This window comes from Phocoena sinus, chromosome 7 (genome assembly GCF_008692025.1).
Source record: "Phocoena sinus isolate mPhoSin1 chromosome 7, mPhoSin1.pri, whole genome shotgun sequence".
NCBI lineage: Eukaryota > Metazoa > Chordata > Mammalia > Artiodactyla > Phocoenidae > Phocoena > Phocoena sinus.
The window spans coordinates 114893244-114913084 of NC_045769.1; the positions used below are offsets into that span (position 1 = coordinate 114893244).

Sequence of the window (19841 nt, forward strand, 5' to 3'; positions counted from 1 at the left end):
AGTCACTATGGAAAACAGTTTGGCAGTTCCTCAAAAAGTTATACAAGAAAGTTACCTTATGACCCAGTAATTCTACTCCTAGATACAGATCCGGAAGAACTGAGGATTATGTTCAACGCAAAAACTTGTACACAAATGTTCACAGCAGCATTATTCACAATAGCCAAAAATGAATAAACTTAAATGTCTATCAGTGAATGAATAAAAATGTGGTATATCCCTACCGTGAAATATTACTCACCTATAAGGATCAAGCACTGACACGTACTACAACATGGAAGAACCTTAAAAACACTATGCCAAGTGCATTTCCAGACTCAAAGGCCACATATTACATAATTCCATTTGTATGAAATTCTCAAAACAGGCAAATCCATACAAACAAAAGATTAGCCTTTGCCAGGGGCTGTGGGGAGTAGGAATGGGGAGTGACTGGTAAATAGTGAGCCTCTGGCTATAAATGACACTCTAGGGACAAGTGGCACAACTTGAATGGGGTCTGAGGATTAGATGGTGGTAATGTCACAATGATAACTTCCTGGTTTTGATGACTGTATTGAGTTATGCAGGAGAACATGCTTGTTTGTAGGAAATTCAGGGGTAATGGGACATCCTATCTGCAAGTGTCTCTCAAATGGTTCCAGAAAAAGAGCTATGGAAACCACTTAGTTTACACAGATGATCTTGGCCAAAAATCCACATGATCTATCACGTTCATTATCTTCACCAACAAACTGAACTGTCGTAAAGCATCAATTTTGTTTAATTCTGTGGTTAAATCTGGCCACACTCTGAATAACTGACACTCATCTCTATGTTCACTTATGTCACAAGATTGTTATGGAAGCAAGTGAGTCAGCACTTTAAGAATACCTAAAGTGCTATCTAGAGTTCATCTTCCCTAGCTTTCATCCACCAATTATTGTTCTTCTAGCTCAATTCACAAAGAGTATTTTAGTGACGGCACAAGTAGAAACTGAAAAAAACGTAAGACTATGTAAATTTAATCTTAAATGCCTAGATTTCTGAGCATTGGGAGGGGGAAACTAAAACTAAAAAAAGTAGGGATTACAAATTCTAATGCTGGCTTTACCAGACACTTGTTATGACCAGAAGAAGAGCACTATATGTGTATCGAATGAGAGAAAAAATATGGGATCTAGTAATTCAGTAATTGCTGATAATTAGCAAAGAATAAGTATTGCAACTTAGGAATGGCTGCATGGCTGTTTCTTTCCACAATTACTTAAATACTTTAAGAAATGGAAAGAAAGTACCTGAAACGTAACATTGGCACACTTCTACCTCTTTTCCCACACAACCCCTCAAAAAACAGGAGGCTGTGTGATTTCCCCCAAAATGATTTATTCTTTTCAGCTGGTTGTAAGACTTTAACTACATTATTCTAGAGATGAGAGTTTAATGATATTCAACTCACCAGTTAACCAAGCCTTTATCAAACTAAGTAGCAGAGGAGAATTCAATTCAGTAAATGGTCTTGTGGGCTGTTACCACATGCTGGGTAACAGAGGTTAACTAAGATTCATTCCCTGCCCTTAGGGGGTTTCCTCTAATAGACAAGAAATAAGGTTCAAAAGAAGAATGAAAGACATGCCTCCTATACTAAATCTATTAAGCGATCAGAACTCTGAAACTATGGAAAACAGCTTTTCAAAATTTTTCAGGTTTATGGGTGCACACATACCCAGAGTTTTTAAAAACAGAAAAATTCAATCACCCTGTTTTGTAACCCTTTTTATTTTTTCATCATTCATGTCAATTAGTACACTTAAAAATAACTGTTTTTAATGAGTTGCAGGTATTCCACTGTAAGGATGTATCAAAATTTACCTAACCAATACCCTGTAGCTAAATGCTCATGCTTATTTTTTTTTAATTGGGGATCAGGGGCAAGCAAGACAACAGCTGCAACTAACATTACTAACAGCTGTACACTTAGCTAAGATGCTCTATAAAACCATCCTAGGAGTTCATCTCCAAGACATGTGGGTTTATAAAGTATCTTACAGAGGTATTCCAGTTAATTTATCAATCATACCAAACGCCTCCCCCACCACTGAAAACTCACTCCAAAACGAACCTGAGAATTCTTATTACGCAATATATTTGTCCCTATGGGTCGGGTCCTAAACACTGCAATTACTATGTCATTAAATACACACACACACACACCATCACAAACTTCCAGAAAACAAGCCTTAAGGTCTTGATATCCTTCTCCCTGCTCCCTCCCTCTCCCGGCTACTGTGAATGCCCTACTCTAGGCCCTAATGTTACTCTGATCCCCGAAGTTTGTGCACTGACTCTCCCTGACTTCGTTCTCTGCCCACTCGCAATCCTACACAATATTCAGATGTAAAACTTCCTGAAGAAAAATATAACCTCCCTGCCTGAAAAATCCCTAATCCCAATTATTAGAGAATAGTGCCAATTTATTAACATTTTTGCTATTCAGTTTGGCCACGAATCCACCTTCCAATCTTTACTACTACTCTCTTGCAAATACCCTCCAGTCAAATCCTAGTAAAGTACTCAATTCTTTGAGAAGCCTCCAACTTCCTGCCCTATTACATATGCTGTTCTCCCATCTGAAATGCACACGTCAAAGAACATCTAGATAATCAGAGATCTGGAAGGGATACCCTAGTCCACTCACCTTAATTTGCAAACTAGGAACTTCTGTCACTCATTCACCCAAGAGCCCAGAAACCTCCCATCCCAGCATCCTCAAGACACAGTGGTAACTCTAGTATGCCCGAGAGCAATCCACCAGTTGAGATTTCCAAGTCTCATCTGCAAAGATCATGCTCTAGCAATTTGGCTTAGGGCCAGAACTCACTTTTTTTAAAAAAAACAAGCACTTCAGGTTATTCTTAAGCAAGGGGTCAAAGCTTCAGGCCATAATAAGAAAAGCACAGGAAAAAAGAAGACACTGAGTGTATGTATAGCCTTGTAGCACTTAGCACATCATCTGACAATTTTCATTTCTGTCCCCATTTTAGAGCCTCCAAAAAACAGATACTCACTGCTACTTGTGCCGAATCCATAAATCTCAGTCCAAAATAGTCGCTTTCAATAAGGTCCAAGTGGTACATAATCTGATCAAACAGCTCTTGCCCTTTGGCTTTTTTCTGAAATGGCAAGAAAATAAATCAGTAAGTGACTTATAAGATCAACAAGTCTGAACTGAAGATGGTTTTAATTACACAAGATCTCTTAAAAAAAAAAATAGTTGCAACACCAAGTATTACCATGTATGTAGCCAGTTATGGGCACGATACCATGGTTTTCCAATAAACCATTTAAGGCCAAAAGAGAATTTGTGATCTATTATGTGCTTTGCTGGATAGTGTCACTTCCTATCAACCAACAAATATTACTGTGTACCTAACACTGTGTGTAAGAAGAAACTCTCGCTTGTCAATTTTTAGGGTCCCTACTTTAAAGGAGCTTTATAATAACTGGAAAGAGAAAACAAGAAATCTTAGAACATTTAAGCACAAACCATGTGGAACTAACTATATCTGCCAGAGAAGAGAGAGTCACTGACACTAGAATCATCAGTGAAGGCTTGAAGATCGGTCTTAAACCGGAAAGAATGCAGGGTAGGAAATAGCAAAAGCAGAAATGGAAGGTGGGAGGGAAAATGGACAGCAAGAAAACTACTGATAAACTCAGGAGACACCAAACTGGAGGGAGTTACGGTGATAACAAAGAGGCTTGCACAGAAAAAGCAGGTCGCAGAGTGTGCTCTCAGGGCCCCTGAGGGATCCCCAGCTGAAAGATCCACACGGTCCCAGGATTCTCCTCACGTACCCTCAATCAAAACAACATACTGCAACAAACTGAATGCAGGAGCAGATGAGAGAATCTAAGTACTGGTCTATTAAATCAAGCATTAAAGAGACTGGCAAAAGTGCATAAAATAATGCTACTCTTCTCACTAAATTCTTTTGTTGTTTAGTAAGAGAGCTATTTTTCATAAAAATGTTACTTCTGTTAACCTATAAGGGGTATATTATTGCTATTTTTAAATTAACCAGTAAAGTTTTTCTTTAATTTTTCAGGTTTTTTTGGGGGAGGGGGCCACACCCTGCGGCATGTGGGATCTCAGTCCCCTGACCAGGGATCAAACCCGCACCCCCTGCAATGGAAGCGCGAAGTCTTAACCACTGGACCACCAGGGAAGTCCCTAATTTTTCTGTTTTAATTTCTAATATGGTGACTATCCATAAATATAATCTTTTAAGTAAAAGCACTGTTGAGATCCTCAATTTTCATGTATGTTGTATCCATGCCCCTCCCCGTAGTTTTAAATTATTTTGAATATTTCCCATAGAAAAATGTAGATTTTTTTTATTGAATCATCAATTTCTGCCTTTTAACTGACAATTTGATTATTTCGACTTGTCCACCGCTTTTTCTGCACTTCCTACATCCTTTCTATTTGGTAAACTCTCACCCCTTTATGAAGACAGAACTTTACCAGGGCCTCATGCTCCCGGCCTCCCCTCCACCCAATCCTCATCAGGTTTTATGGATATACTTCCTCTATTTTTCTTTTCTTTGGTCATGGCTAATTTTTTTTAAGACAACAACTTTACTTTGGTATTCAATCATTCTTTACATGTCTTGCACATGTACATTACACATACCTAGCAGCATCTGCTAGATTTCTCTACTCATTTGAGTTTTTCCTCAAGAAATGTTTCCCATGTGGGACTTTCTATGTTTGAGAATATTTTAATCATGCTCTTGTACTTGAATGACAGTTGGCTGGATATAAAATTCAAGGTTCAAAGTTACTTTCTGTCAATACTCTACTACTCAAAATACATTACTCTATCACTCAAAATATATTACTCTATCGTCCTCCTACAGTCTATGTTGTCACTGAAAAGTGTGATGTCAATTTCAGCTTCCCTCCCCCGCCCCCCGCAGCACTGTGCAGCATGTGTGAGATCTTAGGGATCAAACCTGTGCCCCCTGCAGTGGAAGCTCAGAGTCTTAACCACTGGACTGCCAGGGAAGTCCCTCATTCCTTTTTAAAGCTGAATAATATTCCACGGTACGTATACAGTCGGCCCTCCATACGGCAGGTTCCATATCCTTGGATTCTGGTATCTGCAGCAGGTTCTGGAACCAATCCCCCACAGACCCCGAGGGACAACTGCGGGCCATTTTGTTTACTGACTCATCTATTGATGAGCACTGGGTTGTTTCCCCCTGTCGGCTACTGTGAATAATACTGCTGTGAACAGTGGTTTACAAGTATCTGAGTCCCTGCTCTCCATTCTTTTGGGTACATACTTAGGAGTAGAATACTGTAATTCCATGTTTAACTTTTTGAGAAACCGCCAAACAGTTTTCTGTAGTACCTGCACCATTTTACATTCCCACCAGCAATGTACAGGGTTCCACTTTTTCCACATCCTCACCAACACTTGTTATTTTCTGGATTTTCTTTTTTTGTGTTGGTAATAGCCAATCTAATGGGTGTAAAAGGGTATCTCCTGTGGTTTTGATTTGCATTTCCCTAATGCCTACTGATGTTAAGCATACTTTCATGTACTTACTGGCCATTTGCGTATCTTCTTTGGAGAAATATTTATTCAAGTCCTTTTCCTATTTTTGATTTGACTTGCTTTTTTGTTGTTGAGTTGTAGAAGTTCTTTATATATTCTCTATATTAATCCATTATCAGATACACAATTTGCAAATATCTTCTCCCATTCTGTGGGTTGTCTTTTTACTCTCTTGATAGTGAGTGTCCTTTAATGCACAAAAATTTTTAATTTGGTGAAGTCCAACTTATTTATTTTTTCTTGTGCTGCCTACATTTTATTGTCATATCCAAAAACACATTGCCAGATCTAATGTCATGAAGATCTTCTCCTATGTTTTCTTCTAAGAGTTTCATAGTTTTAGCTCTCACACTTAAAATTTTGTCATTCTGACTCTACACCCACTCTGATGTGTCCATGTCTTCCTCACAACCAAGCAATTAACTCAGTTCTCCAACGAGACTGACTGCGTGTCAGACAAACTCAATTCTCACCCTATCTCCCTGGAGAGAGCATCAGACTCCACCAGTTAAGAGCTCAGTCCCACAAGACTGCTCCCACTTCCGATGCCAATCGCAGGTCCAGATTGCTACTGGCTACCGGCTTCTCATGACCCCCTCCCTGGCTTCAATTAACTTGCTAGAACAGTTCACAGAACTCAGGAAATCAGTTTACTCACTAGATTAACAGTTTATTACAAAGGATTATCAGCAGATACAAATTATCAGCCAGATGAGGAGATACACAGGGTGAGGTCCCAAACACAAGAGCTTCTGTCCCAGTGGAGTTTGGGACCCAGCACGTGGAAGTGTTCTGGTTCACCAACCCAGAAGTTCTCCAAACCTGTCCTTCTGGATCTTTATGGAGGCCTCATTAAATAGGCATGACTGATTACATCACTGGCCACTGGGGACTGAACTCAATCTCTGGCCCCTCTTCCCTCCCAGCTGGGGTGGGGCCGGGGGTGCCAGCTTCCAACCTCCTAATCACATGGTGAGTCCCCCCAGTCAACCAACCCCTATCAGTGGGCTTCGTTAACATAACAAAAACACTTTTAGGGCTCTCCTGACTTAGAAAATTCTAAGGGCTTTAGGAGCTCCGTGCCAGAAACAGGACAAGGATCAAATATATGTTTATCATAAATCACAATACCACAGTCGTCTTTGATCCATTTTGAGTTAATGTTTGTATATGGTGTAACATAACAATCCAACTTCATTCTTTTGCATGTGGATATTCAATTTTCCCAGCACCATTTGTTGAAAAGACTCTTCCCTCATTGAATGGTGTTAGCACCTCTGCAGAAGATCATTTGACCATGTATTTGAAGGTTTATTTCTAGACTTGCCATTCTGTTCCATTGGTCTGCATGTCTGTTTGCATGCTAGAACCACACTGTTTTGATTACTATAGCTTGGTAATAAGTTTTCAAATCAGGACATGCAAACTCAACCTTTTCCTTCTTTTTCAAGACTGTTCTATTTGGAGTCCCATGAGATTCCATATGAATTTTAGGATGGTCTGTCCTATGCTATGTGTGCAAAAAATGTTCTTGGAATTTTGATATGGAGTACACTGAATCTACAGATCACTTTGGGTAGTACTGTCCTCTTAACAATATTAATCTTTCAAACCATGAACATGGGCTATCTTTTCTTTAGATATTCTTTCATTTCAGTAACGTTTTGTAGTTTTCAGTGTACATGTTTTTTGCCTCCTTGGTTAAACTTATTCCTAAGTATTTTATTCTCCTTGATGCTATAGTAAAGGAATTATTGTCTTAATTTCATTTTTGGATTGCTCACTACTAGTGTATAGATATGCACTTGATTCTTGTTGGTTGATCTTGTATCCTGCAATGTTTCTGAATTCTTTTATTAGCTCTAATAGTTTTACTGTGGAATCTTTACGGTTTCCTACTTGTAAGATCAAGTCATCTTGAACAGAAGTAATTTTACTTCTTCCCTTAGAATTTGGATGCCTATCATTTCTTTTTTCTGCCTAACTGCTCTGGCTAGAACTTCCAATACTATGTTGAATAAAAGTGCTGAAAGCAGGCATCCTTGTCTTGCTCCTAATCTTAGGAGAATAGAGACTTAACTTCCATTTCTTAACTTTTCTCTTATGCTTCCTATTTTGTACTTTCTTTCCTCCTATGAAAAGAGTTCCTAAATATGATCTTCCCACTCACTAATTTGTCCTTTATTTTAAATTTGTCTCCTTATTTTGCTACATTCATTAGGATGAATAAGCTTCTCTGGATTTTGTGTAACAACAGAAAGAGCTCAACGTTAGTCTGTATCAGCTCCATTTAGCTCTGAGAAATTACTGGGGGTGTAGATGAGTCCTAGAGGAGAGGCCCAAGAATCAGAAAACCATAGTCAATCACTTCCCATTCAACAAACAACTTTTCAGGTCTGTGATTCACTCCCATTCCAAAGGGAAAGGGAAAGGAATACTAGATACATTCCTTTCATTATAATGTATCACTCCCTGAGAGTTTGATGGAAGAGGGGTAGGGAATTTAGGTAAAGAAATTTTAAGGGACTTCCCTGGCGATCCAGTGGATAAGACTTTGCCTTCCAATGCAGGGGGTGCAGGTTTGATCCCTAGTCAGGGAGCTAAGATCCTACATGCCTCAGGGCCGAGGCAATTCGTAACAAATTCAATAAAGACCTAAAAAAAAAAAAAAAAAAAAAAGGTCCACATCAAAAAAAAAGCGCTTCCCTGGTGGTACAGTGCTTGAGAATCTGCCTGCCAATGCAGGGGACTCGGGTTTGATCCCTGGCCTGAGAAGATCCCACATGCTCTCATCCTCATCTTTATTCTGCCAAAGCATCATCTGCCAGCTTCTTGAAACATGGGAGCTGTGTTTTGAGAAAAGAGAGAATGGGCTTCTGCCAGCTGGGTAGCTGCCTTCTCAGAATAAAAGTCTTTTCAAGGGTATGTATTGACTCCTTAATAGAGGCTAATTATAGGCCAACCGATAGTGAGCACAAGGTATTTGCAGGTTCCTGATGTTAATAATGCTCAATCTAACAGAAATCTGACATCTCAAAATGAGAATCTCCCAAAACATCTTTATTTGAAATTCAGGGATAGCATGAATATTTTAAAAACTTTCATCTGGAGTCCAGTCAGCATGAAAAAGAACTATACTGTTTCATGAAAATAAGTCTCAGACAAGAAGTAAATAAGTTAACTGCAGTAATGTTGATCTCATAAAAATTTCAGATTCTAACCCAGAAATAAAATGCATCACTGACGAACCGCAAAATGTGGTCTTGATAATATTATTCTGGGTGGGTGAACACCTGACTCAATCATAATTTTAAAAAATACCAATCTGTTACTGTCAACCCTGGAAATGGTTCCTAAATCAGTTGGCTCTATCCCATTACGTTTCTTTTTTCTTGTTTTTAATACTGTCTCTATGGACTTCCCTGGTGATGCAGTGGTTAAGAATCCACCTGCCAATGCAGGGGACATGGGTTCAACCCCTGATCCCGGAAGAGCCCACATGCCGTAGAGCAACTAAGCCCGTGTGCCACAACTACTGAGCCTGCACCCTAGAGCCTGCGAGCCACAACTACTGAGCCCACACGCCACAACTACTGAAGCCCGCGTGCCTAGAACCCATGCTTCGCTACAAGAGAAGCCACCGCAATGAGAAGCCCACACGCAGCATTGAAGACCTGATGCAGCCAAAAATAAATTAATTTAAAAAACATATTGTCTCTAAAAAAATTTTTTATTGAAGTATAGTTGATGTACAATATTATATGTTACAGGTATACAATATAGTGATTCACAATTTTTAAAGGTTATACTCTATACTTATTATAAAATGTTGGCTGTATTCCCTGTGCTGTACAATATATCCTTGTAGCTTATTCATTTTATACAGTCACTTGTACCTCTTAATCCCCTCCCCCTAACTTGCCCCTCTCTTTTTCCCTCTCCCCACTGGTAACCACTAGTTTGTTCTTTATTATCTGTGAGTCTGCTTCTTTTTTGTTGTATTCACTAATTTGTTTTATTTTTTAGATTCCACATATAAGTGATTATCATACAGTATTTGTCTGTTTCTGACTTATTTCCCTTAGCATAACACCCTTCAAGTCCATCTGTGTTGTTGCAAAAGGCAAAATTTCATCCTCTTTAGGGCTGAGTGGTATTCCATTGTATATATGTACCACAACCTCTTTATCCATTCATCTGTTGATGGACACTTGGGTTGCTTCCATGTGCTGCTATGAACACTGGGGTGCATGTGTCTTTTTGAATTAGTGTTTTTGTTTTATTCCCATTCCATACTCTCTTAAGGATTTTTCATTTCATTACGTACTTAATAATTCACAGGAAATAACATTTTTGACATAATATACCATTCAATTCTATTCAACAATTACTGGACAGACACCTGTTACGCATTAGCTGCTAGAGGTACACAGATGAATATGTGCATACTTCTTGTCCTCAAGCAATCACAAGGTTCTTACTAAGAATAAAATCATACATAACTAGTTTAAACACAATAAATATGAGTGCTATCCTTGCAGTATTGACAAAATGCTAAGGAAATGAGGGTGAGTTAAGTCTGCTTAAAACTAGTAAAGGCTTCAGAGGAATTTATATCTGAAATTGGGCCTGGAAGGGCTGATACAACTCTGCCACCTTAGGTAAAAACAAAATGAAGAAAGATATGAAGTCTTGACAGTCTATGGTGGGGTTGAGGACACAGACAGACTCGAGGCAGGAAAGAGTTAGAAGACAAAGTGGCAGAAGCTGCCAATGTGATTATTCCTAAAACTGCAAAACAGAATGTCACTCTCATCCTTAAAAAATTATTCCTCTTCCTCTACAGATTAAAGTGCGAATTCCAGGGCATAAACAGTCTTTCCTACTGTTCCTTGCTCACTCTTACAGCCTTATCTCCTGTCACTCCAGCATTTTCACCTGCTTACAATTTCCCTAGTAAGTCATACCTCTGAGCCTTAGCAGAATGCAGTCCTTTCTGCTCAGAACGTCCTTTAGGTCTCCAATGAACTCTGACTTCAAGAATGAGTACATCTATGTTACCTTCCAAAAAGCCAGACCCTGAATCCTCCTTCCTGTGCTACTTTATACCTATAATTCCAGTTAGTATAAACCCTATGCATAGGCACAGAGTTGTAAAATAGTCTACCATGTCTGGGCAAAGAGTAACAAGGTCCAGTGTGGCCACAGTGTGTAGAATAGGGATGTGAAATCCCTCATCCAAGGGTCAACATCCTATTCATTTTCATACACCCTCTCATCTTGCAGCTACTGAATACGAACCAAGCAGAAAACAAAAAATGAAACAAAGATCCACACAGCTCTGGCAAACTACAGTTTCATTTTTCAGTTAAATCTAGACTAGTACTTGCTATTTATATTCTTTTCTTTCCTAACAAATTCCTCTAGGTCACCACCTCATTCAGACACAGTCCTCACTTCATAACCTCTTTTGCGGAAAATTAAGACCATCAAGAGAGCATCTTCCCATTAGTCTTCTATCTTTCTCAGCATAAGATGGTATTCCTCCTAGAACGTTCCTATCATTTCTGCCTGTGTATGTAAAACCATTTCGACAAACTCAGATCTCCCCTATCCAGCCATGCTCTAGCTGCCGTGCTATTTTCTTTCTTCCTTGCCAAATCTCGCGTGTCAATCCCCCGTTTTCCCTTCATGCACTCCCTCAGACAACTAAACAATATTTATTAAGCACCCACTGGGTACAAGGGACTATAAGAGACCCAAAAAATATAAGATTGTCCCTAATAATTCCTTTAAACCTTCTGAAATATGGCTCCCAAACACATCCCACTGAAGCTCTTTTCCCCACCTCATCCCTTTACCCCTTCTCCGCATGACAGCCGACTACCCTCTCCTGACCTTCCACACAATCAACATTACCCTCTACACCAGAGCGAGAATTATATTTTACTCATTTCTAATCTACATTCTCCACTCCCATATCCATGTACAAAGCATTTCTTCCACTGCAAACTCACAGCCACAATTATCGTGCAGCCCCATCATCTTGTGCCTTTATTACTGTAGTCTCTTACTTTTTCCCCTGTAATGAATCAAGCATATCACCTTTAAATCAAAGCTATATGTCATTTTTATCATGTTTCTTAACGACTAAAAAAACTTTAAGTGGAATAAAACACAAGTATACAAAAATCCATGCATTCTTAAATAGCTCTGAGATATAAATCACACACCACACCACTCACCCATTAAAATTATATAATTCAAAGGTGTATTCACAGATATATACAACCATCCCCACAATTAATTTTAGAAAATCTTCATCGCCTAAAAAAGAAACCTCACATCCTTCAGCTACTGGCCCCAACCACCCTTCACACCATCCCCTCGGTCCCCACCCATCTGCCCTAAGCAACCCCCAATGTCCTTTTTTTTTCCCCTTCGGATTTCTGTATTCTGGACTTTCATGCGAACGGAATCACATAATATATGGTCTTTTGTGACTGGCTTCTTTCACCTAGCATAATGTTTTCAAAGTTCATCCATGTAGCATGTATCAGTACCATTTCCTTTACGGTCAAGTACTGATAGTATTCCATTATACAGATATAACACACATTTTGCTTATCCATTCATCTGCTGACACTTACCTGTCTGGGCTGCTTCTACCTTCTGGCTATTCAGAATGACGCTGCTATGGACACCTGTGTACAAGTTTTTGTGTAAACGTGTTTCCAATTCTCTTCAGCATACACCTAGAAGTGGAACTGCCAGATCACATGGTAACTATGTTCAATCATTTGAGGAAATGCCAGACTGCTCTCCAGAGCAGCAGCTCTGGACCACCTTAACACTCCTGCTAAAACGTGTAAGAGTTCAGATTTCTCCACATGCTCACCGACACTTGGTATTACCTGGCATTTTTATTTTAGCCTTCCTAGTTGGTGTGAAGTAGTATCTCATGTTTTTTATTTGCATTTCTCTGACAACTAATGATGTCAAGCATTTCATCTGCTTCTTGGTCATTTGCATATCCTATTTGGAGGAATGTCTATTCAGATCCTTTGCCCATTTTTTTTTTTTTTGCAGTACGCGGGCCTCTCACTGTTGTGGCCTCTCCCGTTGCGGAGCACCAACTCCGGACGCGCAGGCTCAGCGGCCATGGCTCATGGGCCCAGCCACTCCGCTGCATCTTCCTGGACCGGGGCACGAACCCGTGTCCCCTGCATCGGCAGGCGGACTCAACCACTGCGCCACCAGGGAAGCCCCTTTGCCCATTTTTAAATTGGGTTATTTGTCTTTTTAATTGGGTTCTAACAATTTTTCACATGTTCTAGTTACTTATCAGATATATAATTTTCAAATACTTCCTCTCATTCTGTGAGAGTGTTTTCACTCTCTTGATGGTGTCCTTTGAGGCACAAAGGTTATAATTTTGATTAAGTCCAATTTATTTATTCTTTTGTTGTTCATGTTTTTGGTGTCATATCCAAGAAACTGGTATCAAATCCAAGGTCATGAAGATTTACCCCTGCATTTTCTTCTAAGAGTATTATAGTCTTATGTTTAGGACTTTGATCCATTTTGAGTTAATTTTTGTATATTTAGGAGTTAAAGGTCCAACTTCATTCTTTTGCATGTGGCTACTCAGTTCTAGCACCACTTGTTGAAAAGACCATTCTTTCCCTCATCGAATGGCTCTGGCACCCTGTCAAAAATCAACTGACCGTAGATGTGTGGGTTTATTTCTGGGTTCTCTATTCTGTTCCATTGGTCCTTGCGCCAGCAAAGCACACCATCTAGATTACTACTGCTTTACAGTTAAGTCTTAAAACTGGGAAATGTGAGTCCTACGACTTTGTTCTTTTTCAAATATTGTTTTGGTTATTCTGGGTCCCTTGCAATTCCATATGAATTTGAAAATCAGCTTGTCAATTTCCACAAATAAATCAGCTGACATTCTGGTGGGGATTATGTTGAATCTGTAAATCAGTTTTGGGTATACTGCCATCTCAACAATGTTAAGTCTTACAATTCGTGAACACAGGATGTTTTTTCAGTTATTTTAAGATACAATGGTCTACATAATTTAAAGATTTCAGCATCTGTATCAGCAAAGTAGATATATAAAAATTATTATCTAATGGTTAATCAAATATTTCCCATTAATTTAAAACTTAGGAGACACAGAGTTTTACAAGACAGGCTATTTACTAAACAATACTAAGCTCATAAATCGAAGGAGTTACTATGGCATTTCCAAAGAGAAAGTTTAAAAACCAGATAATTAGAAATTTCTACCTGATGCCTTGCTTTTATCCTTTACTGAAAGGCACTCTCACTACGTTAATTCCTTAAAAAAAAGGAAGTAGAAGGTATTTAAATTCCCCCTCCCCAATCTTGAGAGGAAAGGAGAACGGAAGAAAGAAAATGACCATTACTACTAAGTGTATATTAATTTGAAGTATATAGATCTAGATTTCTCTACTTAACTACAGATAATCCCTTGCATACTGCCTGGACCATCATCTGAGTTCCAGGCTGCTTGCCACGATCAATACTGACGCTAAGCCCAACGGGAAATAAGTATGTGCTTCATTCAATTTCTAACGTCAACTCTAAATCTTCTTTCAGAGTCATACTAGACTGGCTGAGAAGCTAAATCAAAAAAAGGGAAAACCTGGGGCTTCCCTGGTGGCGCAGTGGCTGAGAGCCCGCCTGCCGATGCAGGGGACACGGGTTCGTGCCCCGGTCCAGGAAGATCCCAGATGCCGCAGAGCGGCTGGGCCCGTGAGCCATAGCCGCTGAGCCTGTGCGTCCGGAGCCTGTGCTCTGCAACAGGATAGGCCACAACAGTGAGAGGCCCTCGTACCGCAAAAAAAAAAAAAAAAAAAGGGAAAACCTGTACTTCCCTGGTGGCGCGGTGGTTAAGAATCTGCCTGCCAGTGCAGCGGACACGGGTTCGAGCCCTGGTCCGGGAAGATCCCACATGCCGCGGAGCAACTAAGGCCGTGCACCACAACTACTGAGCCTGTGCTTTAGAGCCCGTGAGCCACAACTACTAAGCCCATGTGCCTAGAGCCCGTGCTCTGCAACAAGAGAAGCCACCACAATGAGAAGCCCGTGCACTGCAACAAAGAGTAGCCCTCGCTTGCTGCAACTAGAGAAAGCCCATGTGCGGCAACAAAGACCCAATGCAGCCAAAGATAAATAAATAAGTTTGTATTAAAAAATTAAAGAAAGAGAGAAAAACTTTTCTTCCCAGAAATTACTATTCTTCTGGCCATTTTCTTTAGTAAGGCAGTTTAGCTGGGAGGGCAATGCCCATTTTATATCCACGCAAGCATCCAGAGTTAGCTTATTAACTTGAGGATTTCCCCTGCGGAGCTGAAAAGGCGACTGCTCTGGCTGCACAGAGACAAATGTAAAACTCCTGGCTTTTCCACTGTAGCCGTGTGCGTGCAAGGCGGGCTAACGTTTCTGGCCTGATGGAGTATCACACATGCCCTCACTGAGCACACCAAGCAAGGGGAAGCATTCTAAACCAGTCACTAGCCATTTATTCTACTTTCCTGGTGTCAGCTTCTCCATCAACACCCTCGAGACTTCATACTTCCAACATTAGGTAATAAGAAACTTCCTTCTACTCTCCTACACAGCAATCTCAAGCTTTTCACCACATACCTAAGCATATTTCAGTGGAACAGTACACAGAACTCTTGAGATACTTATCAAATAAATGAATATGAAAACTACCCTCACAAAGGAGCACATATTGAAACATCAAACCCTCAAGAAGCCCTTACAGGAAGAAAATTTAAATGCATTAAAGTCTTTCAAAATCAAAAACCCTGAATATGCCCAGTCTAATGTACAAATATAATAAATACTCAAAAAGATGACTTCAAAACACTTCAAGATATCCTGTGTCTTCATTTTATCATATTCCATTATTTTAAAAACGTAAAATGTACATACCTAGTGCATTTTAAACTATTCAGTTAATCAGAATATTCGTTTAAACGAACTACCCAGTCCCTTCATCTCTCTGCGAGTCTAAGGCCGTCCACGGCTCGTCCGACCATGCACCACTGCAGCACCCAGGCTACCGCTTCGCGCTATGGGTTCTTTAATTGCATTTTGGGTGAATGAGTGTGCACTAAAAAGAGTCTGTAGGGAGGGAAGACACTGTGGAACATTCAATGACACCTCAAATTGCACATTTTACAGCTTAGTCACGTAAACCTTTTAATACAGGGCAAAGACATGAGAAAGAGATTTGGTATCAGCAAACAGCTCAGAAAGAAGCTCCACAGCCCCCATAGAGCTACCTTCCCTCCCCTCCAAAAAAGAGACCTGCAAGGAATAAGTTAACTCCTTTCAGATATATTGGATTGTTTCACACTGCGAGTTGTGATTATTCATAACTGCAAAAAAAATCTCCCCAAAATGTGAATATAATTACAACATCCAATCTTGAAATAAAGATTACAGTGTATGGAAAACCTACCCTGCAAACTACTTTGGGAACAAAGAGATGGGCAGCCAGAGCTGAGGGGTATGAACAAAGTCCTTTTCCTCACTTCATTCCATTAAAACGTCTACAAGCACACCGAAGTGGGCAAGAAGTATTTGTTTTGAGGAAAGTGGAGTGTTTTGAAAACTACAAAAAAATACAGAGAACTAAACGTCTTACAGTATCCACGTAAGTATCATTATCGCCCCCAAAGATTCTCACTGCTTTAATAACTGCTCAACAAGGATTGTGAGAAAGCCCCGGGAAGTACACGGCATACTGCCGCCACGGAGAACACACAAACACACACACAGACGACTCACACCAGCAACTGCCCTAACATCTGAAAGTTCCAGTTAAATGCCACTAATTCCAGAGAAGTCCCAGCGCTCCAGCTATCGAAGGCCACCTGATCCATGCACCTGTGCGGCAGGTGTGGATCCCACCTGCCCAAGTGACCTGATCCCCCGCCCCTCCCCGCAGCTCCAGAGAAGCATATGACCTCAGCACGAACGTGCAAGTCAGCAAACTGTACCGGCAAGTCCACACTGACGTCGGTCCCGTCCAGGAGGGACACTCGGCAGGTGATGACGGCCCTCGCGTCCCCGGCCGCAGGGATGTGCGTGGCTGCACGCTGGGCCTCGCGGAGCCGGTCCCTCTCGGCCTGTCTGCGCATCGACCGGCGGCCGAGCGTTCTGCGGAAGAAGCTCAGCATTTTGTCACTGCAAAAGACAGGAAAAGATGTCAGGGGTCTCCCGCAATTGGCTGTCAGACAAACGGTGTAATTTAGTAAAGTTCTGTGGACACTAGGAGATGCGTTATTAAAAGAGCATCTGGTCAAGTAAATTTGAAAAAACTATTATTAATACTGGCTACTTCAGTTGAGTTCTTAAAGACCTTAACCTAAAACAGGGCTACGGCTCACAGCACTTCTAAACTTTCTGGACTTTTTTGTAAGGAGCTAATCTGGTAAGAGAAGGGCAAACATTTATGAAGTTCAACAGGTCTTCTGGGCCAGTAATTTATATGTACAACAGCCAAATACCCCTACAAACATTAGGAGACGATGCCATACACTAAGGTGCCCTTTGATAATAACAACCATCCTAAGAAGTTCCATTTCTTCTCTGACCAGATTAGCTATTATTAAGTAGCAATTTAAAATCTGTAATAAAATATTTGATAAAAACTTATATTTGAATTATATTTGAAATAGATGATTATTTTTGTATTTTTACTATGAAATTTCTATGAATTTAACAGTAATTTATAAATTACTATAAAATTTCAGATAGCTTTTCAGTTTACAAAGCCCTCATACGTAACGTGTGGCCCCAGTCTCCTTCTCCCCAGGTTTCTTTTCGGGCATTGCTCCCTTTGCACCTTGCTGGCCAGTCTCATTTCAGCGGCCTGTCAAAGGTCGCACTTGTCACCGCAGACTTCTGACGCCCTATGTCAGAGAACCCCTCCTAACTCCTGTTAACTTAACTCCCCCTAACCCTCCCCTGAGGAATATTCTGACATCTAAAGAGTCAGTCACTCCCATCATCACACTTTCACTGAACCTTGAAAATGTTTTTCTGCCTCAATAATCAGATTTTAATTATTCATTTACATGTCCATCTCCTTTATTGTAAGCTCCTTTTTTAAAAATTTTTTAAAAATTTACTTATTCATTTATTTATTTTTATTATTTATTTATTTACTTAGCTGTGCTGGGTCTTAGCTGCAGCATGCACACGGGGATCCAGTTCCCCAACCAGGGATCAAACCCAAGCCCCCTGCGTTGGGAGCGTGGGGCCTTATTCACTGGACCACCAGGGAGGTCCCTACTGTAAGCTCCTTGAGGACACAATTCCTACTTTGAACAGGTAGCCACCCAGCACATTTCATCATCAGGTACAACAAACGTTCAGTAAATAATCTTACTGGGTACTCAGAAAAACTCCCCAAATAATACTGTCTTATTTTGATAAGCAAACTAAGGGTCACAGAAATTAAACCACTGACCAAGTCCATTATTTAGTAAATACTGAAGACAGGGGCTCAAACTCTGATTTTCTGACTCCAAATCTCGGTCTTTCTACTACATCATAGGACTTATTCATGCAAAACTCACATTATACAGATAAGAAAGAAATTATCAAAGATCACAGCTAAAAAGATGCTGAATGAAGATACAAACATAAATCACACACGATGAATTTGTTTCTTAAAACTTAATTCAGCATATTCAAGAAATAAATTGCAAAGGGGTTAAAAAAAAAGAGTGGCAAAGGAAATTGCAGATTCAAAGAGACTTGAAACATATCAAAAAATCACCATGTGTGGGCCTACTTTTAGATCCTAATTCAACTAAAAATTCTTTTAGGTTGTCAGATGTTATCATTGAGGGAAGCTAGGTGAAAAGTATATGGGAACTCTGTACTAGTGTAACTTCAGCATAAATCTAAAATTATTTCAAACTAAAATATTTTCTCAAGTCACGCATTTGTTATTATACATGTAATTTATAAGAAGTCTAGCATAACCAGCTGATGCTGTAAACTAGATAGATGCATTTGTAAACATGATAAAAATAAAAGCTGAAGTGTTAAAATAAATAACATATTTTTTAAAAATTCAGTAGCTATCAATTGAGAATTACAGCCTCATTTTACAAGTACACATACTCCTATGTAATCAGATAAACTGGCAAAACCATGACAGCTGTCATCGGAACTTCCTAAGGACACAACTATACACACACACATCTGAACACTAACTGGATTGTTTATGATAATCAAGGAAGTACTGCCAACTTTCTTTTGGATAAAACAGTGGTTTTAAAGATACGTTTTAAAAAGAAAGTCTTTATCTTTTAAGAATACATCCTGAAAAATTTATAGAAGAATGATGTGATGTCTAGTATTTGCCTCAAAATAATACAAGGAAGGCAGTTAAGTGGGAAGAGAGAGGACACAAATTGGCCAGATAACTAACTGGCCAACAACTGTTGAGGCTGATGGGTACATGAAGGCTAATTATATTCTTCTGACTACTTCTGTATACGCTGAATTTTTCCATAACAAAAAAGTTTTCTCTAAGGAAAAAAAAATTCAAAGGAAATACAACTTTATGGTTCCTAGGAAGTACATGAATTATAAAACAAGTTTTCTTTCACCACACCCTACACCTTAAAAATAGACTCACTGGACTTCCCTGGTGGCGCAGTGGTTAAGAATCCGCCTGCCAACTCAGGGGACACGGGTTTGAGCCCTGGGGAGCAACTAAGCCCGTGCGCCACAACTACTGAGCCTGCTCTCTAGAGCCCACGAGCCACAACTACTGAGCCCATGTGCCACAACTACTGAAGCCTGCGCGCCTCGAGCCCGTGCTCCACAACAAAAGAAGCCACCACAATGAGAAGCCCGCGCACCGCAAGTAGGAGTAGCCCCGCTCACCGCAACCAGAGAAAGCCTGCGCGCAGCAACAAAGACCCAATGTAGCCAAAAATTAATTAATTAAAAAAAATAGACTCACCATACAAGCAGAATTAACCTGCTAAGGAAAAACACAACTTCTTTCTTATTTATAATTTTAATAACTCTGTACTTTGAACTATGAAACTCCATGCCACAAATAACAGGTTCTTTTATAAAAGAATATGAAAGCACTTACATGAAAACAAATTTCAGATGGACTAAAGAAGTAAAAGAAATGAGTACTAGAAAACAACA

General features: G+C 39.9%; 1 protein-coding gene across 11 annotated transcripts in view; it reads right to left on the minus strand.

Moving 5' to 3' along the window:
- The window catches only part of EPB41L5 (erythrocyte membrane protein band 4.1 like 5), a 145001-nt gene that overhangs the window by 122463 nt on the left and 2697 nt on the right, over positions 1–19841 (minus strand). For 7 of the 11 annotated variants that reach the window (XM_032637600.1, XM_032637598.1, XM_032637597.1 and 4 more), the window contains exons 2-3: positions 16625–16844; positions 3048–3152 (exon numbers count right to left, since the gene is read on the minus strand). In XM_032637600.1, the coding sequence (XP_032493491.1) occupies positions 3048–3152; positions 16625–16837 (318 nt within the window). In that variant the 5' untranslated portion in view covers positions 16838–16844. Of the gene's footprint in view, positions 1–3047; positions 3153–16624; positions 16845–19841 lie in introns of those variants that run through there. The other 4 variants (XM_032637605.1, XM_032637604.1, XM_032637599.1 and 1 more) reach the window with 2 other exon arrangements.